This window comes from Phascolarctos cinereus, unplaced genomic scaffold (genome assembly GCF_003287225.1).
Source record: "Phascolarctos cinereus isolate Bilbo 61053 unplaced genomic scaffold, phaCin_HiC Scaffold_5;HRSCAF=322, whole genome shotgun sequence".
Lineage (NCBI taxonomy): Eukaryota > Metazoa > Chordata > Mammalia > Diprotodontia > Phascolarctidae > Phascolarctos > Phascolarctos cinereus.
The window spans coordinates 231,871,370-231,893,815 of NW_027555958.1; the positions used below are offsets into that span (position 1 = coordinate 231,871,370).

General features: G+C 43.5%; 1 protein-coding gene and 1 long non-coding RNA gene across 2 annotated transcripts in view; both read right to left on the minus strand.

The window, feature by feature from the left end:
* Positions 1 to 4,531: 4,531 nt before the first annotated feature.
* On the minus strand, positions 4,532 to 12,109 carry CIMIP3 (ciliary microtubule inner protein 3). The gene is made up of 2 exons (XM_078155363.1): positions 11,760 to 12,109; positions 4,532 to 5,247 (listed from the first exon to the last, which is right to left on the minus strand). Exons 1-2 carry the CDS (start codon positions 11,769 to 11,771, stop codon positions 4,909 to 4,911), a joined length of 351 nt encoding a protein of 116 aa, XP_078011489.1. The 5' UTR covers positions 11,772 to 12,109; the 3' UTR covers positions 4,532 to 4,908.
* Positions 12,110 to 13,026: 917 nt separating this feature from the next.
* The window catches only part of LOC144457590 (uncharacterized), a 38,605-nt gene continuing 29,185 nt past the window's right edge, over positions 13,027 to 22,446 (minus strand). Inside the window, exons 3-4 of the long non-coding RNA XR_013487021.1 lie at positions 17,486 to 17,692; positions 13,027 to 15,509 (exon numbers count right to left, since the gene is read on the minus strand). This is a non-coding gene — a long non-coding RNA (uncharacterized LOC144457590). The remainder of the gene's footprint in view (positions 15,510 to 17,485; positions 17,693 to 22,446) is intronic.

A 22,446-nucleotide genomic window follows, 5' to 3' on the forward strand; every position in this document is an offset into this window, starting at 1 on the left:
TTTTGCAGATGAGGACATCGAGAAGTATGGCAAGTGCCCACGGTTATACAGGTAAGAAATGGAAAAGGTAAGATCTGAACCCAGGTCCTCCAACTCCAAATCCAGAGCTCTTTCCAACCACATCAGGAGGCCTTAATAGTATACTAAGTGCCCTATTGGAGATATAAAAGCAGTACATGGAATCCTCGGGGACAGATTCTCTTTCATGAAATGTCCATGTTTTAAAACACAGGCACTTTCACCAGCCTTTCATTGCACATCACTGGCTGAGATTGCAACTTGAGGTTGGGGAGGGAAATATCTCAATGCAGAGATGTCTTTACTGTTGTCTTAGTCTAGCTGAAGGCCAGTGGGGTACTCTTGTCCTGACTTTTGTCTTCTGGCCCCAGCCTCTTCTACCGTACCCTGCTTCCACCTTGGTCATAATCCCTCCTCTCTTTGGGTGACCAGTGCCCAGTTCCCTGACCCCTATCTAAAATGGAGACGAGCTGGAGTGAGATAGGCCACTGACCTCAAAGACTGATTATACTTTATATAAGGTTCAGTCACAGCTTTTTAGCTCTCATGGTGAAGTAAAGGTTTTTGTCCTAAGCGCAGGTAGGTAGCACAAGGGATAGAGTGCTGGTCCTAGAGTCAGGAAGACTCATCTTCTTGAGTTCAAATTGATCTTGGATACTTACTAGCTGTGTGACCCTGGACAAGTCACTTAACTCCGTTTGCCTCAATTGCCTCATCTGTAAAATGGGCTGGAGAAAGAAATAGCAAACCACTCCAGTATCTTTGCCAAGAAAACCCCAAATGGGGTCACAACATGACTGAAATGACTGATCAACAACAATACAGAAGTTTCAGCAAGGCTTGCCAATCAAGTAGGGCGATATTTGGGGAGTTAGGGAGGTAACTAAGGGGTCTGCAGCAAAACTGAATGTATTTGGGAGAGATCTGATGATGCGGTTAGAGCTAGGGATAAGAGATGGGCCACGGCCTCTGGAGTGCAATGGGCTACCTTGGCAGGCGGTGAGTTCTCCATCAGTGGAAGTGTTCAAGCAAAGGTTGGATGACCACTTGTGGATATCATAGAGGGGATTCCTAGTCAAGGAAAGATTGGACTGGCTAGCCTATGAAGTCCCTTTCTCCTCGGACTATCTGGGATCCTCTAAATAGTCAGAAGAGGCCCTCAGAACCAGTAATATGGATGGCCACAGCCAGACTTAATTCACTCACTTATTCTACTGTGAGTGTGAAGGGGCCCTATGGAGTAATAGCACAGGATTCAACTTTCTATCTCTTTAGCCCCCATCCCCTCTGAGGCTTGGGGAGCAAGTAAAGAGAAAGGAATGTATAATGATTTTCTAAGGTTATTTTTTTCCCCAAGGGGTTAGAATCTCATAGTGAAGCATTGAAACCTTGTGGTTTCCTCCAGCTGTTTTCTCTCTGCTCAGAAATCCTTTCTGGGACAGATTCTACACCAGAGAAAAAGAATCCACAAGGCTGAACAGCTGCCAGTGGGAGAGAAAGGGTGGGGCAGGTGGCTGGGCTGGCATGGGATGGCGTCCCAGTCAGAGGCAGGGTAGTATAGTCAGCCGGATGCCTGGCAGAACAGAGCCACATGGTGACCAGCCCACTGGGCAGTTTTCCAAAGGCTTAGGCCACTGCTGTGTGTCTTCCAGCTTCAAAACTGCAGAACACAGAGATCTTCCCACAAGCCCCTGCCCATCTGGCCTCTGGGTTTGTCCTAATCAGGCTCAGGAGGGGCCAGAAATGCCCATGTACTCGATGCAGTCACAGGAGGGAGAGAGTCTTTAATGTCTACTGTATTGGTTTCAGAGAAGTGGGTCTTTCCTCCTCCACCTACCTGCCCCCTTCCCTTCTCATCCTATTCCCATCCACCTCCATCTACCAAATCATGGGTGACCAAATGAGGGGAAGAAAATATATAGGGACAATGACTTCAGCCCCTACTTCTTGTTCTCCCCAGAATCAGATTCCAGATGCTGACCAGCCTCCAGCCCACTTAGGACTAAATCTCAGCGTGGTGTGACAGGAAAAGTGCTGGATTGGGATCCCAAGGACCTGGGTTCATATCCCACCTCTGACATTTTTTACCTGTGTAACCTTGGGCAAATTGCAAACCTTGGGCTTTAGTTTTGCCTTTTTTTTGTTTGTTTTAATGAGTGGGTTGTACCAAATGTCCTCTAGGGTCCCTTCCAACTCTGATACATGAACTATGGACTTCAGACTCTCCTCTGAGTGAAGATATCATTCAGGCTGTCAATTCTATCCTGCTGCTATCTTTCTCCCAATGAGGAAAGACCTGGGGAGGCCTGATCAAACTCTTTGGCTACTTATCATGTATAGGTTTCCCTCTGCCACAGAATCTTAAATCACAACAGAATGTTGGAGCTGGAAGGACCTTAGTATAATATAATTCTCATTTTAGAGATGACCCAGGTCCAGAGAAGGGAAATGACTTGTCCAAACTCACACAGAATACAGGTGGTAGAGGGCGATTCTTCCTCATGAACACAGCTCTTTTGACTCCACTTGCAATGTTTTTTTCCACCACACCATAATTCTTCCCCCCAAATCTAGTCTTGTCCTTAGATTCTACAAGTTCAGTCTCACTAAATAGTTCAGCCATTCTGGACTGAGGGGTGGAGCCCAGGAAATAATGGTTGACTTCCATGAAACCTGTTAGGCAACCCTTCCCCTGAAGCTTAGATACCAGGCAATATTTAGGGACTCAGGTCAGTGCCAAAGGTAATTGCTTCCTCTTCTCCATACACCCATCATGAACACCTTGTATATTTTCTAAAGTTTTCCTATCCTGGTTTCTGGGAGATAGAGGGGACAGGAATGGAAAAGCAGTCCTCTCCCACAAAACAAAATTATATAGAGGAAAGGACTTTTGGATTTGGTAGAAAAGAGAATCACCACCGCCCTCCAACAGAAGTTGTATGTTCCTTCCCCTTTAGTGTGGCCCAGGACTACTGACTTATTATCGAAGAGACAGGATCATAAGATCATAGAATTTAGGGTTGAAATCAACTATCCAATGGACTAGAAATTATCTAGTCCAGCTGTTCTCAAAATGTGGTCCAGGGACCCCTGGAGGTCCTGAGATCCTTTCAGAGGTCCTATGAGGTCAAAAGTATCTTAGTAATTCTACTATGGTAACTATCAATAGCACCTCCCCCCTTTTCCAACTTCTTTTTATATTTTGTCATTCCTCATTGGAATGTAAGCTCCTTGAGGACAGGTTCAGTCTTTTTTGCTTGTATTTGTATTCCCAGTGCTTAACACAGTGCATGACACTGTGCTAAATTAAAAAAAAATGACAAATAAATAATTAACAGAAAAATTAATAAATGCTAGCTGTCTGTCGCCTGAGCTATAACTCACATAAATAAAAGCTTTGAGGTGGAGGGGGTCCTCAATAATTTTTAAGCGTATAAAGAGGGCCCAAGACTAAAAAGCTTTGAGAACCTCTACTCTAGTCCAACCCATAAAACCACTGCCAGGCAGTATTTGGAGTTTGAATCCACTTGCTTTTTGTATGATCTCGATCAAGCTATTTAATTTCTTTGAGCCTCAGTTTCTTCATCTACAAAATGGGAGTAGAGTTTAGAACTCCAAGAACCATGTAGATCCCATTTTCAATGAAAAAAGCATTTATTAGGTGCTTAGCACGAGCCAGGTACAGGGCTAAACCCTGGGGATACAAATACAAGTGAGACAAGATAGGAGTTTACAATCTAATTGGGGATGACAACATATTAGGGGAGCAAGAGCTGGAAAGCAGAAGAGGGCAAGGTGAGGTGGTATGAGTACAACAGTATGACTTGGGAACATTTGGGAAGTGTCATGGCAAGCCCTAGACTGGGTAAGCTAAGGTGGAAAGTTCACCAATCAGAGCCATCAGAGAGTAGGGAACCAAAGGTAGGAACCTTCTCAGAACCCTGAGGAACATGAAAACTGAGGCTTAGAGAATGGAAGCAATGTGCCCAGAAACATACCAGCTAGCAGGTAGGACAAGTATGATTGTCTTGCAGATCTTCTGAGATCCAGTGATCTTTTCTCAGTACATCCTTGTCCTTAACAATTTTTTATCTTTGAGTTGGGAGGGGGGGTGTTTGAGGGACAACCTTAAAGTAGGGTTGAGTTTGAGTAAGCAAGTCATAGGAATCCCCTTCTGTGAGCCTTTGTTTCCTCCTCTTTAAAACGGGGAATTATTGCAACATAGATCTAGGTTTGGAAACTGATGTCAGAGGCCAAGAAAAATCTATAAGCAAGGGAAGTTAAATGACTTGTTTAAAATCTATCCTATATTCTAAACATCATAGGTGGAATTTGAACCCAGGCCCTTTGAGTCCAGAATCAGAGTTCTTTCCCCTGAGCCCCACTAGACTGGATTTAAGTAGATTATCTCTAAGGTCCTTTCTAACCAACTATCCAGGAAATCTACAGAAGGAAGGAAGATGACTCTCCTAATTTATGAGAGCATATTCAAAGCAGTGCCATGCCAAAGGCGCAGGGTGCAACAAGACCTTGTTCTGAGACAGAGAGTTAATGGAAAGTAGGAGTTCCGGAGGGGGGAAGGGAGGAACACTTAAGAGTTCAATCCCACCAGCAGTTTATCACACATGATCCAGGGTAAATAGCTTGGACGCAAGTCCCCCTGAAGCCTCAATTTGTAGGCTAAAGACGGGTAATGTTTAATTGCTGCTTAAGAGTTCTCCCCTCACCGCCCATAAGCCCGTAAGCGGCCACCCCGATGAGCCCAGCCGGCCAAGGCAGCACCTCCTTCCCTCCCCTAGCAAACACACCCTCCTCTTTGAGGGCCTAGCCTTCCCAAGATGAGGAGCGTGGGAAGGGTGAGGGGGTCCTCAGGTGGTGAGGGTCTGGTGACTACAGAATGGCATCAGTCCGCCACTTGGTAACGTTGGTATAAGGTACGTCCAACCTCTTGCGGGTGTGGTCGGTGTCCCGGCAGTAGAGGTAGCCACAGGTGGGTTTCTCTAAGGTGTAGAAAGGCGTGTACGAATTGGTGTACTGCTGAGTGTGAAAACGGTGGTTGATGACCTTCTGTTGCTGCTTCCAGGGATCTACCACTACCGGCAAGGTGGTGAATGCCAAGGACCTGTGGGAATAGGTAGGGTCTTGCTGCTTGTCTGGGAGCCTGAAGCCTCGTAGCTGAGGCTTGTTGCCCTGTTTGGCCTTTAGAGGCACTCGGATTCTCCTTGGTAGCTGGGGACACAGGAGAGAAGCAGGAAGGGAACAGACAACATTAACAATTAGGTTGGGAGGAGGGAGTTTGAATTCATTTCTTTATTACCGACTAAGCTTCCACACTGGGCTAGTGAATGATGCCAAGCCCAGTGCCAGTTATCAGCTTACATTGTGACTTTGGGTAACTCACTTCGATCTTTCCAAGCCTTAGTTTCCTCATCGGTAAAATGGGGATAATACTTGCATTACCTGCCTCACAAGGTTGTTCTGAATAAACCTTAAGGTGCTATAGAAATTTGAGAGGTTACTACATTTGCTACATGGGGAAGTGACATGTACACAGATGTGGAAAAGAGGATGCTAGGTGGCCAGAATCATAAACTGTTAGAGCTGTAAGAGATATCAACAAGCAATTATTTACTAGCTATGTGACCCTGGGCAAGTCATTTAATCCTGATTGCCTTGAAAAAACAAACAAAACCCCAAAAAAATATTCTTTGCTCCCCATTGCCACTTCCAGGTTCTCTATCTCCATCACTCCTGACTTCTCCTTTTAGATCTTTGTTTTTCATCTTTACCACCTAATCAAAATCCTGCTAGTTATTTTTTTTTTTGGCTAGGCAATGAGGTGAAGTGACTTCCACAGGGTCACACAGCTAATAAGTGGCCAGTGTCTGAGGTCAGATTTGAACTTAGGTCCTCTTGATTCCAGGGCTGGTACTCTATCCACTATGCTACCTAGATGCCCTACTGCTAGCTATTTTCTGCAGACCTCTAGGTTGATCCCCTTCCTTCCTCAATGAGTCCAAGTAGATAGCTCACAATTTTTATCTCCTTCCCAACTCCTATGCTCATACTAAAGGATTGCAACATTGATTCTCCTTCAAATATCCTAACCACTCAGTTCCTCAACCTCCTCACTGCCTGTGACATACTCTACCTCAGCCACACACAAAGATGGTCATACCTTGGATCTTGCCATCAACCACAAATGTACGACTTCTATGTCCAAGAATTCCAAATTCCCTTATCTGACCATAATCTTTTCACCTCTCCCTCTTCCGACTCTTACAAAAACTCTTCTCTTTTTCTGCATACTGACTTCCATTCCCTTTGACCCCTCTATTCTCTCTCAGGCCATTTCCCCTGCACCAACCACTTTATCCTTCTTTTTCCCATCTTGATCCCTTGGTGAACCAATTCAAGTCTACACTGTCCTCCTTGTTTGAATCCCTAGCTCCCTTATTAAGTTGCCTCAGTCAGCCTCAACCTTGGGTCACTTCCACCATTCACCACCTTCACACTTAGAAACATGATGTTCAGTGTAGGTAGAGATATTCATGCAACTGTTCTTTTTAGGTCCACTACAAATTTATGTTATACAACCTCAACTGCACCCTCATTACAGCTAGGCAATCCTATTTTACTTCCCTATCAACTCATTCACTCCACAGTGGCTCTTCCAAACCTTTCCATCCCTCTTCAAAATTCCCATGATTTACCATCTTCCTGTCCTCTCAACTGACAACTTTGCCTCATGTTTTACAGGAAAAATGGAAGCCATTTGCCATGAACTCCCTCTTTTCCTTTCTTCCTCATTATATGCCTTTTGTCACTTTCTCCTCTTTCCCTTCTGTCTCACATGACAAAATGACCTTACTCCTTAGCAAGACTAACCCTTCTACCTGTTCAAGCAATCCCATTCCATCCATCTCCTCCAACAGATTGTCTCTACTTTTATTCCCACTCTATCACTTATTTTCAATCTCTCCCTGTCTACTGGCTCTGTCCCTACTTCCTATAAACATGCTCTGTCTACTCCATCCTAAAAAATAACCTCTCATTTGATCCTCCCATCCCCATTAACTGTTGTCCTACATCTCTTCTGCCCTTTGTGGCTAAACTCCTTGAAAAGGCCATCTACTATAGATGCTTCCTTCTGTCCACTCACTCTCTTTTTAATCCCTTACAATCAAGCTTTTGACTTATTCCACCAAAACTGCTCTCTCCAAAGTTTTCTAATAATCTTAGTTGCCCAGTCTAACGGCCTTTTCTTGATCCTCTTTCTCTTCAACCTCTCTGCAGCTTCTGAGATTGTTTTCACCTTCTCCTCTCTCTAGGTTTTCAGGTCATCACTCTCTCATTCCCTAGAAGTCATCCTAGATTCCTCACTGTCTCTCACTCCCCAGATCCAATCTGTTGCCAAGGTCTGTCAATTTCACCTTTGCAACATCTCTCAAATATGGCCCCTTCTCTCCTCTGACATTGCCATCACTCTAGTATAGGCTCTCATCACCTTATACCTGGGCAATTGTAATAACCTACTGGTGGGTCTGTCTACCTTAAGTGCCTCCCCACTCAAATCCATCCTCCATTCAGCCACCAAAGTGATTTTCCTAAAGTACACATCCTATCACATCATCCCCTTCTACTCAATAATTCCAATGGCTCCCCATTGCCTCTAGAATCAAATACAAAATCCTCTGAGGTTCAAAGCCCTTCCTAACCCAGCCCCCTCCCACCTTTCCAGTCTTTTTACACCCTACTCCCTACCAAGTACTCTTTGATCCAGTAACAGTGGCTTCCTACCTGTTCCACAAACAAGACACTCCATCTCCAGGCTCTGGGCATTTTCTCTGGCTGTCTCCCATGCCTGGAATGCTCTCACTCCTCCACCCTGCCTACTGACCTCCTCTAGCTCCCAACTAAAACTCTGTCTTCTACAGGAAGCCTTTCCCAGACCATCTTCATTCTATTTGTAATGTTTTTCCTATCTATCCTGTATATAGTCTATACATATTTATTTGCACGTTATCTTCCCCATTAGATTGTGAATTCCTTGAGGGCAGAGACTGTCTTTTGCCTATTTTTATATCCCTAATGCTTAGCACAGTACCTGGAATATGGTAGTGCTTAATAAATATTTATTAATTGACTAACCAGAGTCAAAGAACACAATTTCAAATTCTGCCTCTGATGCTTATTGATAAGTTTGACCTTGGGCAAGTAACTTCACCTTCCTTGGCCTCTGATTCCTCATCTGCAAAATGACTAGATGCCCATGGTTCCAGAACCATGAATATATGACCCTAGTATCTTATGGGCAGCTATGTGGTACAGTGGATAGAATGCTTGGCCTAGACTCAGAAAGACCTATCTAAGTTCAAATCCAGCCTCAGATACTTCTCAGACCTGGGCAAAGTCACTTAATCCTGTTTGCCTCAATTTCCTCATCTGTAAAACGAAGGAAAAGGCAAACCACTCCAGTATCTTTGTTGAGGAAACCCCAAATGGGTTCATGGAGAGTAAGACACAACTAAAACAATTGAGCGGCAGCAACAATAATAATCTTTGGTATTTAGAAGTTTATCAAAGGATTGAAACTCCAGGCCCCTTTTATGCTGCACAGGGATAAATACAGAAAAAAATAGCCTCTGGCTGATTTACTTCAATATTTTAGGGGACCTTTGGTCTTTCTCCCCTGTGTTCCCTCCAAACTATGGGGCTCAAGGCCTGGAAGTTGTGGGAGTGACAGGGAAGGGGACTCTTCTTATAATACTCATTTTAATTACCTATAATATTAATAATAGTTTATATTTATAGCATCATTTATAGTTTAAAAGTGCTTTACAAGAGTGGCTTGGTCTACATGATGCCTAAGGTCCCTTTCAGCTCCAAAGCTTTATGAACTCTTCCTCATACCCAAGCTAGTCCCTAGCTAGGTCCTCTCCTTCTACTCCACATTGGCCTATCAGGACCAGTGCTTGCATAACCACAGCTTACAAGACTTTCTTGAGATGCCCCTAATGTCTTAAGTTTCCAGGGTCCCGAGCCACAATAAGGTGAACATTTTTTTCACTTAGCTTAATCTGTGAAGATTTTCAAGCCCAAGCCCTAATGTTTCAGTAGATTAGAGGAATGATTCCTTCATCCCCTTGTAGCTGGTAGCCACCCTAACAAATGTGCCACTTACTAACCACTCATTTCACCTCTCTCAGCCTCAAGATTCTCCTTCTGTAAAATGGGTCAGATTGAATGGTCTCTAAAGTGTCTTCCACATTCTGTGATTCTGGGGAATCACTGCTCAGCCTGGTTGGACAAGAGGAAGCAAGGTACCATACTCTGGCAGGCTCTGGTCAGAGGTTCTGAGAGCTAAGAGAAGAAATTCTATAGAGAAGACTGAGCTAAGAAACCCCTACTTCGGGACCTGGGTTCTCAAGACTATCTGGCTCTCATTCCTCAGGCTATCATAACATTATTTAATCTGGCAAAGGAGTAGAAAAGGGAGGTAGGACTGTAGAATCCTAGAATATCAGAGTCAGAAGAGTCTTAAGAGACAAACTGTACAGTCTAATCTTTCATTTTACAAATGGCAAAAGTAAGTCCCAGGGAAGGTGAGTGATTTATTTGCTCAGCATCAAGCATATTCAATGCAAAGGCCAAGATGGCAAAAGCCAAGCCAGGCTAGACCAGGGGCTTGGGATCTTACCCTCTGAAATCAATCCAACAATGGAATGAGAGCGAGACAGAGACAGAGACAGAGAGAGACAGAGAGAGAGGAGAGGGAGAGAGAAGAAGAAGAAAAGTGAGAAGGAGTAAGGATAACGAATAAAAGACTAGAGGGGTAGAGGAAGAACCCAGGAAGTCTTGCTCTTGGCCCTGCCCCTTCCAAAGGCCAACAAGCCAGGCCCTAGGTGACTAACCTTGGAGGGAAGGCTCTGCTAAGGGAGGGTGGGGCCTTTTCACATACTTTCCAGGTTAACTGATGGTTTCATTTAACCATCTCCTCTCCAAAAACTATTAAGGTCTTTCCTGTCTTTCCCTTCTTTAGGGGGAGAAAGGGGGTGGGAGGGATGAAAAAGAAGATAAATTTCTTTAATTCCATGAGAAGAAATCAAGCCAGCTTCCTCCTGGTCTCTCTACTCTCAGTATTCAACTCCTGCGCAGGCCTCAAGGGAGCCCTCCTGCAGTTCATAGGATCATAGATTAGAGGCTTAAAGCACCTCAGAAAGTCCTCAAGTTCGGCCCTTTGACTGAATCCAAACTTCACAGAACAAACCTGATTTGTTCTGTAAAACTTGGACTCAATCAAAAGACTGCACCCAAGGACCTAGAAGGGGAACCTAGGAGTTCCCCACCCCTAATCTAGTCCAACCCCTCCCTCACTTTATTGATGAGGCAACCAAAGCCCAGTGAGGTTAAGTGATAGCTGTGCCTGAGGTCACACAGGTTGTAAGCATCCGTGGTGGGATTTGAAGTTAGGTTCTCCCACTCCAGAATCAACCTAGCACTGGAACATGATGATGCCTCACTGTTCAGGCATGCCTAGTTCTCCCCTACCTTCCATGCCCAACCCTCCCTCCCTGGGGCAAGACCCAAGGGTGTGTTGAGCCAAGTCTTAACCAGATTTTACACTTCAGAGGTCAGCACTGACTCTGAAATCAGGGTTTGAGGTACTGGGTTTTTGTTGTTTTTGTTTTTACTGTCTAGGCTTAAGAAAGTGTTAATAATTCAAATTAAACTTAAACAGCTATGCATATACCTCCCCAGAACCTGATTGTTAAATATTTATCAGCACACCCCTGGAAAATCCAAATGAAGGAGTCCCTAAACTTGTTTATCCAAATACTCAGTCCAATTCTGGCTCCTGTGCTCTTGTCCATTGAATTGGGAATTCTGGTGTATAGATCTATAAGCTTGCCTTACAAGTGAGCAAAAGAGGGATGGAGAATACCCAAAGACTGGATTTTAGGGATTCCAGGAAATGTGCCCCTCCCCCATACTTTCTCCTTCATTCTACTGGGATGACTAAAATTCCAACATTAGAGATTCATTCCTTTGGCTTCTAGAAAGGGTCTTAATTAAAATGTCAATTTCCCTAGGAAAGGGAAATACTTTAAGTCTATTTCAGTATGGATATGTTTATTAGACACTTCCCTGAGAGCTGGGATTGATATGGAGGAGAACCCATAAGGATAATGTGGGGGTGGGGGAAGATGGTACATTTGTATGGGCCTTGGGAGAGAAATCTATATTAGGAGAGGGAGGACTTTTCCTCTCCACTGAATATGGAATGGCCCTTTCTTCTTTATTGGGCTGGGTCCAGCAACATAGCAATCTGAACTGCTAGAGAAAGAGGCTTGGAGCGGCTATTACCTTGTGTCTTAGAGATCAAGGGAAGCCACAATGCTATAAGGGGCCTTAAAGGGCATCTCATCCAATCCTCTCATTTTTACAGGAAGAAATTGAGGCTCAAAGAAATAAAATGACTTGTCCCCAAGTCAGACAGGTAGCAGGATGGAAAACCTAGATTTAAACCCAGATCTTCTGACTTTTTCCACTATCTCCTGCTTGCCCATCCCAGAATCCTTTTGCAGGAAGCTCACAGACCCACTCACCCCCAGCCAATATAATGCACATGGAAACAGTGGGTGACATGGCACTGTTTAGAGGACCTCCACTTCCCCCCAAGCTGCTCCTGGGATCTTACAGAACTAAATTCACCACCCTGGGGTCCTAGGACATCATACCATGTAAGGCATCTTTCACAACTCTCTGGTGTGTCTTTAGCTTGGCAGGTGGAAAGCCTGTGTGGAAGGAAAGAGAGGCGTCTATTGGTATAGGACCCTATCAAAAAGGGGTCTCATGAAGTTCTGGGTAGTGTGGGTAATCTCAGGGTGGGGCCAAGAGTCCATTGTGACTCTTGACACTAGGGCCAGGACCTGGGGGGTAGGGGACATGCCCACCTGAGTCACACACACATACTGCCCCCATCCCTAGACTTATCTTGCTCTGCTATTTCTTATCCTCTCTGCATTATCTAGCTCATACCCCTCCCTCACTACATACACACTCCCCCACAGGGAGAAGAGACACTGTTTGGTTCTGGAATATGACCTGCGGAGCAGAAGGAAAGGGGAAGGAAAAGGAAAGAAGGGAAAAGGAGAGAAGAAAAAAAGGGAGAGAGGCAGGCAGAAAGGAAGGATAAATAAGGGAGGGAGGGAGGAAGGAAGGAAGGAAGGAAGGAAGGAAGGAAGGAAGGAAGGAAGGAAGGAAGGAAGGAAGGAAGGAAGGAAGGAAGGTAAATAACGGGGAAGGAAGAAAGAAAAGGGAAAGAAGAAAGTAAGGAGGGAGGAAGGGAGGAAGGAAATAAGTATTAAGCACCAACTATGTGCCAGAAACTGTGCTAAGTGCTCCAAAATATTATCAGATTAAATCCTCACAACAACCCTGGGACATAGGTGCTATTATCCCCATTTTACAAACAAGAAAACTGAGGCAAACTGAAGCTGTGACTCACCTAGGGTTACATAGCTATTAAATGTCTGGGGCACTCTATCCACTCAGCCACCTAGCTGCTGTGCCCACAAGGCACACATACCCCTTACCACACAAAAATTCACTGTTTGCCTAGGAAGCCCTCTCAAACTATCCTCCACATTCCCTCTCCCAAATGTATGAGGGCTCTCTAGGAAGCATGGTACAATGGAAAGAAGACATTGACTCTGGGGTTAAAGGACCTAAGTTCAGATTCTGTATCTTACACTACCTGGGTGACCTTCACCTACCTGGACCCAAGTTTTATCATCTGTAAAATGGGGGTAGTGGGAGACGTGTCTGGATGGCCCCTGAGTTCCCGTCGAGCTCTGGAGCTATAATTCTATAGACTTCCCAGCCTTAACAAACCTACCCTGGTATGTTTGTAAATGTTTGACAACCAGATGGGGAAATGCATGCACACTTTTAAGTTTAATCTGCAATATTAACATTTTCTCTATCACATTCATAAGTCTGGACAATCAACAGAACAACATTACATCAAGCTCTGATTTGTAGCTTTTGTGCATTTCCAAGGTGTATGGGTTAGAGCTGGCCCCAGCACGGCCCTGACTAACGGCCTTCCTAGGGTGCTCCTACTCCCCTCAAACCCATCAGGATTGTGTGCCTCCTAGAAGTGTGCCTGGAATGCTAAAGATATGAGTGACATACATCCCCAGGGCAGCAAAGGGAGGGAGGGGAAAAAATAACAGCCGCAATTGGTGGGTGGCTTCACTGGCTCTGCCAGGCTGGCTTCAGGCAGGGGAATACACCTTATTTATTTACCTATTTGTCCTTAGTCAGCAATGAGTGTTGGTTACCAGTGGACTTTGGGGCCAAGCTGCCTAGAGATTTGGGTCTTAATAGCTTTGGTCCCAGAGTTCAGATCTTATATTCTGATGTTAATGACCTCTAATAATAGAGAAGAAAGGCAAGGCTGAGGATGGAAATTGGGGAGGAGGGAGTAGAGGGAGGCCCAGGGGGAGAAATAACAAGAGAAGTCACCATAACAACTACTGCTTCATCTGACTCTCAGATCTGGGATCTCAAAGCACTCTGAGATTGATGTTATCTCCAGGTGGATGACAAAGGCAAGGATTATGGAGAAGGGGAGAGAGAATGAGCTGGATGGTGACTATCATCCTACTAGGTAATATCCACACTTCCAGTTTCTCCCCACTCTGATCCACCACTTACATAAAAGCCAATATCACATTCATCTTCATCATTGTTATAGCTAGCATTTCAAATAGTGGTTCAATATTTTCAAGGTTTGGGGCAGCTAGGTGGCGAAGTGGATAGAGCACTGGCCTTGAAGTCAGGAGGACCTGAGTTCAAATCTGGCCTCAGACCAAACACTTGACCCTTACTAGCTGTGTGACCTTGCGCAAGTCACTTAACCCCAATTGCCTAAAAAAAATTTTTTTTCAAGGTTCTTTACGTGGCTAATCTTGTTTGAGCCTAACAACTGGGGGCAGCTGGGTGATGCAGTGAATGGGGCTCTGGCCTTGGAGTCAGGAGGACCTGAATTCAAATCTGGCCTCAGACACTTGACACTAGCTATGTGACCCTAGGCAAGTCACTTAACCCCAATTGCCTCACCAAAACAACAACAACAACAAAAATAATGATCCTCTGTAGTAGGTACCATTATTGTGCCCATTTTACAGAGGCTGGGAGAGGTTAAGTGACTTACCTGGGGTAATGATACATAGGTCTGACCACTTTATTTTTCTGCCCAAAAGTCTTCCATGACTTCCTGTTGTTTAATGGATAGTTCGGCTTGGACCTCCACAGTCTTGCTCCAACTTACTTTTCCGTCGTTACTTTCTTTTATGCCCCTTTACACACTTTATGATAGATAATACAACCAACACTTCCAGCTTTCCCCTCCCCTTCCTATCTCCTCCCAAAGTCTCCTGCCTCCATGCTGCAATATTCAAGCTGCCTTCCATTCACTGTCTCCACCTTCTTCCCTTCCTGCTCAGCTCAGCTCAGGCACTTCCTCCATGGCCTTCCTTGATCCTATCAGCTCGAAGCCTTCTCTTCCTGCTCAGGTTTTCCTGCAATTTTACGTCTAATTCTCTCTGGGCTTTGTTTTTTTTTTTGCATCTATCACATCTCAGTTGATTTTACCATACACCAGGCACTGATTGTGCCAAGTGCTGGAGAGACAGAAAAAGGCCAACAACAAAAAATAAAAATAAAAAACCAGTCTCCAATCTCAAAGAACTCATTGTCTAATGGGAGAAATGAACAAGTATGTAATGGAGTACAGCCAAGATATGTTACTCAGTAGATGGCTGGTAATGTCAAAAGGGAAGATCTCTTGCAGAAAGTCAGACTTCGACTGAGACTTGAAGGAAGCCAGGGAAACTAAAAGGCTAAAGTGAGGAGGGAAAAGTGTTCCAGGCGTGGGGATGGGAGATGGAGCCGTAGGTTCAAGGACTAGGAAATGTGTCAGTTTAGCTGGATTGTAGAGTCTGCAGAGCAGAATAAAGTAAACTTAGATTGGAAAAGTAGTAAGGGACCCAGTTAGAGACCTCCATTACAAAGTGGAAGCAATCTGAAGGTAGATATAACATGAAAATAACACCTATTGATAAAACCACAAGTGACCAAAATATTAAAAGCCAAATGTCAACCAGAGAAATTTATATTTGATCCCAGAGGTAATAGGGAGCCACTGGAGATCATTGAGCAGGGGGTGACAAGGAAAACCTATGCCTGAGAAAAATCACAGTGGCAGTCGAGTGTAGGATGGATGGGAGTGGGGAGAGACTTGAGGCAGGGAATCCATTTAGAAGGCTACCGTGGCAGCAGATGGTGCAGTGGACAGAGTGCTGGAACTCTGTAAGAATCCAGAGTCAGGAAGACCTGGATATAAATCCCTCCTCAGATGCTTACTGGCTGTGTGACCCTGGGCAAGTTCTCTAGATCTCTCTAAGCCTCAGTCGTCTCACCTGTAAAATAGAGATAATAATAGCATTTACTTCCCAGGGTTGTTGTGAGGACTAAATGAGTTAATGTATGTTAAGTATTTTGCAAACCTTAAGGTTCTAAATAAATGCTAGCTGTTATTAGTATTAGGGGCAGCTAGGTGGCCCAGTAGATGGATAGAGCCTTGTGACCTGGAATCAAGAAGACTTGAGTTCAAATCCAGCCTCAGACACTTATTAGCTGTGTGACCCTAGACAACAAAGTGTAACCTTGGACAACTCACCAACTTCTCTTGGTCTCTCAGGGAGAAATGAAGGGGCAGACCTCCATGGTCTCCAAGGGTCCTTCCAGCTCTAGAACTGTGATCCTAAAATCCTACCATTAGATGACCTCTGAGGTCCCCCTCTAGCTAAACTTACTTTGCATGGGCAATAGGTAGCTATTGTAAGGTTCTTGAGCAGAGATGTGTGGCCTTGGACAAGTCAGCTCCTCTGGGCCTCATTTTCCCCATCTATAGAATGAAGGGATTGGACTAGGTGGCCTATAAAGTCCTTTCTAGTTCTATATCTATGGTCCCATGATAAAAGTGGTATTTGAATAATAAAATTTCACATTCAGAAATCACTATAAAGATTACTAAGCACTGCTCCCTCACGACAACCCACTGTTCTTTCCTCCGGTGCCAATGTGCAAGAAATATCGGCAGGGGAGAGGGAGGGAAAGAGGAGGTCAACTGGGAAGGTGCTTTCCTAATACAAATGTGAACTGATGAAGTTCTGGACCTTGGTGGTGGCATTTTGAATAGAAAGGGTAGATCTAAGACTCTCAGTTGGAACTCTTAGAGCTGTGGTCCTGTGTTGGAAGAGGAAAAGTGACTTTAGTATATCATTTTAGCTCTTCCCCTGCCTCTAGGCAGCAGGGTCTACCTCAGGCCATTCCTGTCCACTGAACACCTAAGAAATGTCCACCTGTTTTGTTTTGTTTCTCAAATGCCCTCCTTATTCGGTCAGGAAATCCCATGCTGGAAATCTGTCCTTGGCTCTGGGGAGAGAAGAACCACAGATTCCAGGCCATAATCTCCATCTCAGATCTCAGGTGACTGACAATAAACTTTGCTCTGCTGGGTTATAAGGTAATTATGAAGCTGGCTATTTAATCATAGGAATGGTGCTTTTGTCTGTTTCCAGGAGGGAGCCCTGTTATTTGACTGTTTCTTTTACTTCGGGTGGGGAGGGGGACCAGGGGTGTGGATTGTTATTATTAGGTGAGTGTAGTTGGGGCTGACATAAACAACACTAAGGGCGTTGAACTGGATGCAGAATTAGGCCCCATCCTTGCCCTAAGGAACCCCTACTCCTACCCTGTGCTCCCCATCTTGAAACTTGCCAAGCTAAGAGGATGAAATCCAGGGGAAAGAGACAGAGGGAGGATGCTGGAGGTGGGTGAAATCTTAAGAAACCTGGGTTCTGCTCCCCACCTCAGTCACTTTGACGGCCTCGGTAACAGCTTGGATGCAAGGCCTTTTCTAGGCTTTGTTCAACCATCTATAAAAGAAGTGTAACAGCTTCCTGTTTGAGAAATACTTTAGGAGATTCTGGTGAAAGGGTCAAGATGTCAAGAAGGACATTACACCCATACCCCCCTGAAGTTTTACTAGTTTGTATTATTTTTCCAGCCTCTGGCATGGGCATAAAATAAATAAACAAAAAAGAGAACTTTCAGAGATGTCAAAGGATCAAAAATTTAGAATTGGAAGAAATCTTAAAGGTCATGTAATTGACTCCCTCATTTTAGAGATAAGGAAAGTGAAGATCAGAGAGGTTGAGACAACTAATAGGTCACCCAGTGGATAGATAGAGTCCTGTGGCCTGGAATCAAGAAGACATGAATTCAAATCCAGCCTCAGACACTTATTAGCTGTGTGACCTTGGACAAGTTATTTAACCTCTGTCTGCCTCCGTTTTCTTATCTGTAAAATGGGGATAATAATAACACCTACCTCCCAGGGTAAGTATCAAATGACATAATATTTCCAAAGTGGTGGTATTTAGTAGGTGTTTAATAAGTGCTTATTCCCTTCTCCTTCTCCTTTGTCCAAGGTAGGTCTTCTGACTCTCAATCAAACCGCACCATGCCAATCTTATTCTTCAGTTCCTCTCCTTCTTCTCTTGCATCCAAGCTATTCCCAAGTTACCACCTTTTCTTCCTAAAGATTATAAAAAAAAATTAAGCATTTTCTTCACATTTCCTCCAGACCACCAAGATCCAACCCCCTATGCCTGACTGATTGCAACAGAATCTGGCCTCCAATATTTCCCTACTCTGAGTTCACAGAGCCAGCCATGATGTGACCTTTGTTTGTCCTACATAAGGTGGGAAACTTCTGTGTGTAAAAGTTGCATCTCTTGTATTTGACTGTCCAATGGAGGCTTTGAGCCTTCACGATAATGCATGCAATTAGACATACCACCAAATAAATAGTTATAGATAGCGTAGGGGAGTACATTTATTAAAAAGCACTATTAAGAAGTGCCCCTTAATTGGGGAATGGCTGAACAAGTTGTGGTATATGATTGTGATGGAATACTATTGTGCTGTAACAAATTATGAACAGGGTGGTTTCAGAAAAACTTGGGAAGATTTAGATGAATTGATGCAAAGTGAAGTGAGCAGAACCAAGAGAACATTGTTCACATTAACAGCAATATTGTAAGGATGATCAGCTCTGAAATACTTGGCTACTCTGATCAATGATCCAAGACAATTCCAAAAGAACCATGATGAAAAATGCTATCCACCTCCAGAAAGAGAACTGATGAATTCTAAATCCAAATTAAAGCATATTCTTTTTACATTCTTTATTTTTCTTGTTTTATGCGTGTGTTTGTGTATTCATGTGAGTATGTGCACACACATGTCTTTGAAATATGGCTAATAGAGAAATAGGGGCAGCTAGGTGGTGGAGTGGATAGAACACTGGCCCGAGAACCAGGAAGACTCATCTTCCTAAGTTCAAATCTGGCCTCAGACACTTACTTAGGTGTATGACCCTGGGCAAATTCATTTAACTCTGTTTGCCTCGGTATCCTCATTTGTAAAATGAGTTGGAGGAGAAAATAGCAAAGCACTCCAGTATCTTCGCCAAGAAAACCCCAAATGGAGCCACAGAGAGTCAGACATGACTGAAACAACTTAAAAACAACAAAAATAGAGAAATATGTTTTTCATGACTTCACATGTATAATCAATGTCATATTGTTTGTCAGCTCAAGAGATGGAGGAGGAGCAGGAAGAAGAGAATTTGGAACTCAATTTTTTTTTAAAAAACTAATTTTATAGACTGAGATTCTTGTAATCTAGCCATTGCTTAGATTCTTATAATCTAGCCACGGCTCAGATTCTTATAATCTAGCCAATAGCTTACTAATATTCAGACTCCTTAAGAGTCTGCCCAATATGATGGATGTTCTAATAAACCTTGTCTTTGACTGAAGGAAGGCTTGGGTAGAATTCTTTGAGACAGGACCCGTGTGTTGTGATTTTGGGCTCCCAGAACCCCTGAACCTCTAAACCACATCATTTTGGTGGTCCGTACAGGGAAACTGCCTAACCCCAAGTTCTTCTCCAGCCAAGACTGGAAGGTATGTAATCCTCCCCCTTCCCTTGGCTGAAAAAAAAAACCAAACTAATTTTATAAACAAGGTTTTTTGGAAAAAAAGAAGTGCCCCTCACTGAACCCTAGCTGCCAAATGTGTCCAAAGTTACCAAAATAAGAACAAAACAAAACCCATGGCCACAGGGTATTCTTATATCTCCTCCACAAACTCCATGATGCAGCTACACTGGCCTATTTTTTAAAATTAATTTATTTTGATTTATCAACAATCACTTCCATAAGCTTTTGAGTTTTAAATTTTTCTCCCCCTCCCTCCCCACCTCCCTCCCCAAGATGGTGAACAATCTGATATAGGCTACACAAATACATTCCTATTAAACATATTTTCACATTAGTGATGTTGTAAGGAAGAATTAGAACCAATAGGAGGAACCACCAGAAAGAGGAAACAAAACTCAACAGAAGAAAAAAAAATAGTAAATAGTATGTTTCAATCTGCTTTCAGACTCCATAGTTCTTTCTTTGGATGTGGATAGCATTTTCCATCATGAGGCCTTTGAAGATATCTTAGATCCTTGCATTGCTGGAAAGGGTTGAAATATGACCTTTCTTTCCAGAAAGAGGTAGTGGACAAGAGAATGAAGCATGCCCTGTTAGATGTTATCTATGTGCCAGGCACCATGTTAAGGGCTTTACAATTATCATATCATTTGATCCCTATACCCTGGGAGTAGGTACTATTATTAGCCCTACTTTACAGATGAGAAAACTGAGGCAAATGAGTTATGTGACTTGCTCACGGTCACACAGCTAGTGTCTGAGGCTGGATTTGAACTCAGGTCTTCCTGACTCCAGGTCCATCACCTATCTACTGCATCACCGAGCTGCCCTTGTTAAAAGGAAAGGTTCCATTGGAAGTGGGGGAGAGGGAAGAGTGAAGTGACTGGGAAGTGAAAGTGATAGCTCATAAAAGACCAAAAAGTATTAGGACAACAAATTAAATTAAAGAAAAATGAATTAACAAGCCCTGGTTGGCAAATCTGCGTAGGCTTCAGGGGGCTGTCTCTCTCTCTGTCTGTCCTGCCTCTTCCTAGTCCCAGCTCTTCCAATCCTGACTGCACACACCAGCTACTTTCATCATGCCCTTGCTCAAGAATCTACATTTCTTCTTATTATCTGTCATAGAATAATAACTAGAGTTGGAAGAAACATCAGAGACCATCTAGTCTAAATCTTTCATTTTATAGATGAGGAAACTGAAGGCCAAGGAGCTCTAATGACTAACTCCAGGTCACACATGTGTCTGAGGCAGAACTGGAATCCAGGGCTCCTGATTCCCAGTCTAGTATTCCTTCCACTGAATCACAAATCAAGTCCAAACTGAGACCCTCAAGAAATACAGTCCCTCATCTTGGGGAGGGGGAACAATTTAGAACTCAAAATCTTGTAAAAGTAAATGTTGAAAACTAAAAATAAAGAAAAAATAATGTACTCGCTACCTCTAACCTAACAGTCTTAGTCCTACCACTCCTCTTATGAGTCCTCTCTTCCCATTAGGTAGGTCATGGGATCACTGATTTACACCTGGAAGGGAGCTTAGAGGTCACTGAGTCCAATCCCCTTATTTTGTAGATAAGGCACAGAGAGGTTAAGTAACTTACCTGGGGTCATACAGCCAGAAATTGTCAGAGATGAGGCCTGAACCCAAGTGGTTCCCAGTTCGGAGAACAGTACTCTGTCCACTACACCTCCATGCCTCTTCCCTTCTGATCTCCCCTTAAACACATTTACCTCTTGCTTGTTTTTATCTCCATGCTAAGTTAGTTCCTGTTGTTCCCTCTGTTTGGAATGGTTGGTCTCCTTCCACCCATACAAATCCTACCCACCTATTCTGTGACGACCTCTGAACACCGACAGCCCACAATGGCCTCCCCTTCTCTGAAATCCTAGAATACCTAATTATAACAAGAACTAACACTTTAAGGTTTGCAAAGCACTTTACATATGTTATCTCATTTCATCCTCACAACAACTCTATGAGGTACATGCCATTATTATTCCTATTTTACAGATGAAGAAACTGAGGCAGGCACCAGTTAAATGACTTACCCATGGTCACATAGCTAGTAAATGTCTCAGGCAGGATTCAAACACAGGTTTACACTGATTCCAAGTCTAGCCCTCTATCCACTGTGCTACCTGGCTGCCTCTACGGTGCCTATTGTCAGTACCTCCCATGTTAGTCCTCAGTTTCCCCTTCGGTGTTTCACGAAGGCTGAGCTTGCCTCCCCAACCACAAATGTAAGCTTCTTGAGGGGAATCCTGTATTTGTTTTTAAATTCCCAGCACCTATGTACTTCCTACCAGTTCCCAACTTGGAATGCTTTTACTTCTCTCTTCCTATCTTAAAATGCTAATCATAGGGGCAGCTAAGTGGTGCAGTGGATAGAGCACTGGTCCTGAAGTCAGGAAGACCTGAGTTCAAATCCAGCTTCAGACCAAACACTTGACACTTACTAGCTGTATGATCTTGGGCAAGTCACTTAACCCCAATTGCCTTTAAAAAAAAAAAGAACAAAATGCTACTCGAAAAAAGCTTCCTGGGCCACTCCAGCTGGCACAAAAATCTGTCCTCTTCTCTGAATTCCTGTTGCATGTGTTGCCTGTGCCCATAGGATCCCAAAGTGTCAGAATGGAAGGGACTTCAGAGAACACACTCCAACCCCCTCATTTGATAGATTAAAAAGCTGAGAGCCTGAAAGAGGAAGTGATTTGCCCACAGTCACATCGCCAGGAAGTGGCAACGGTCTTCTGACTCCAAACCCAAGGGCTCTTTACATTACATCCTGCATGCCTTTCTCATTTTTGGAGAGAGACAGATAGATATAGATATATAGACAGATAGTTATAGATACATATAGATAGGGACAGATAGAGATAGATAGAGACAGACTGGCAGATATAGATACGGAAATAGGTAGATAATTAGATATATAGACAAATATCTACAGATACATATAGATAGAGACAGACAGACAGATATAGATACAGAAATAGGTAGATAATTAGATATAGATATATAGACAGATACAGATGCATAAATACAGATGCATGTAGCTAGATATAGATAGAAAAATAGGTAGATATAGAAATTAGCTAATTAAACAGTATAGATACATAGATTGATAGATGTAGATAGATACAAATACATAGATATAGAGAAACAGATAGATATAAAGAAATAGGTAGGTATTAGATAGCTACACAGATAAACAGAGATATAGAGACAGACAGGTAGATAGAGACATAGAGATGGGTTGATAGATGATAGATGGATATGCAAT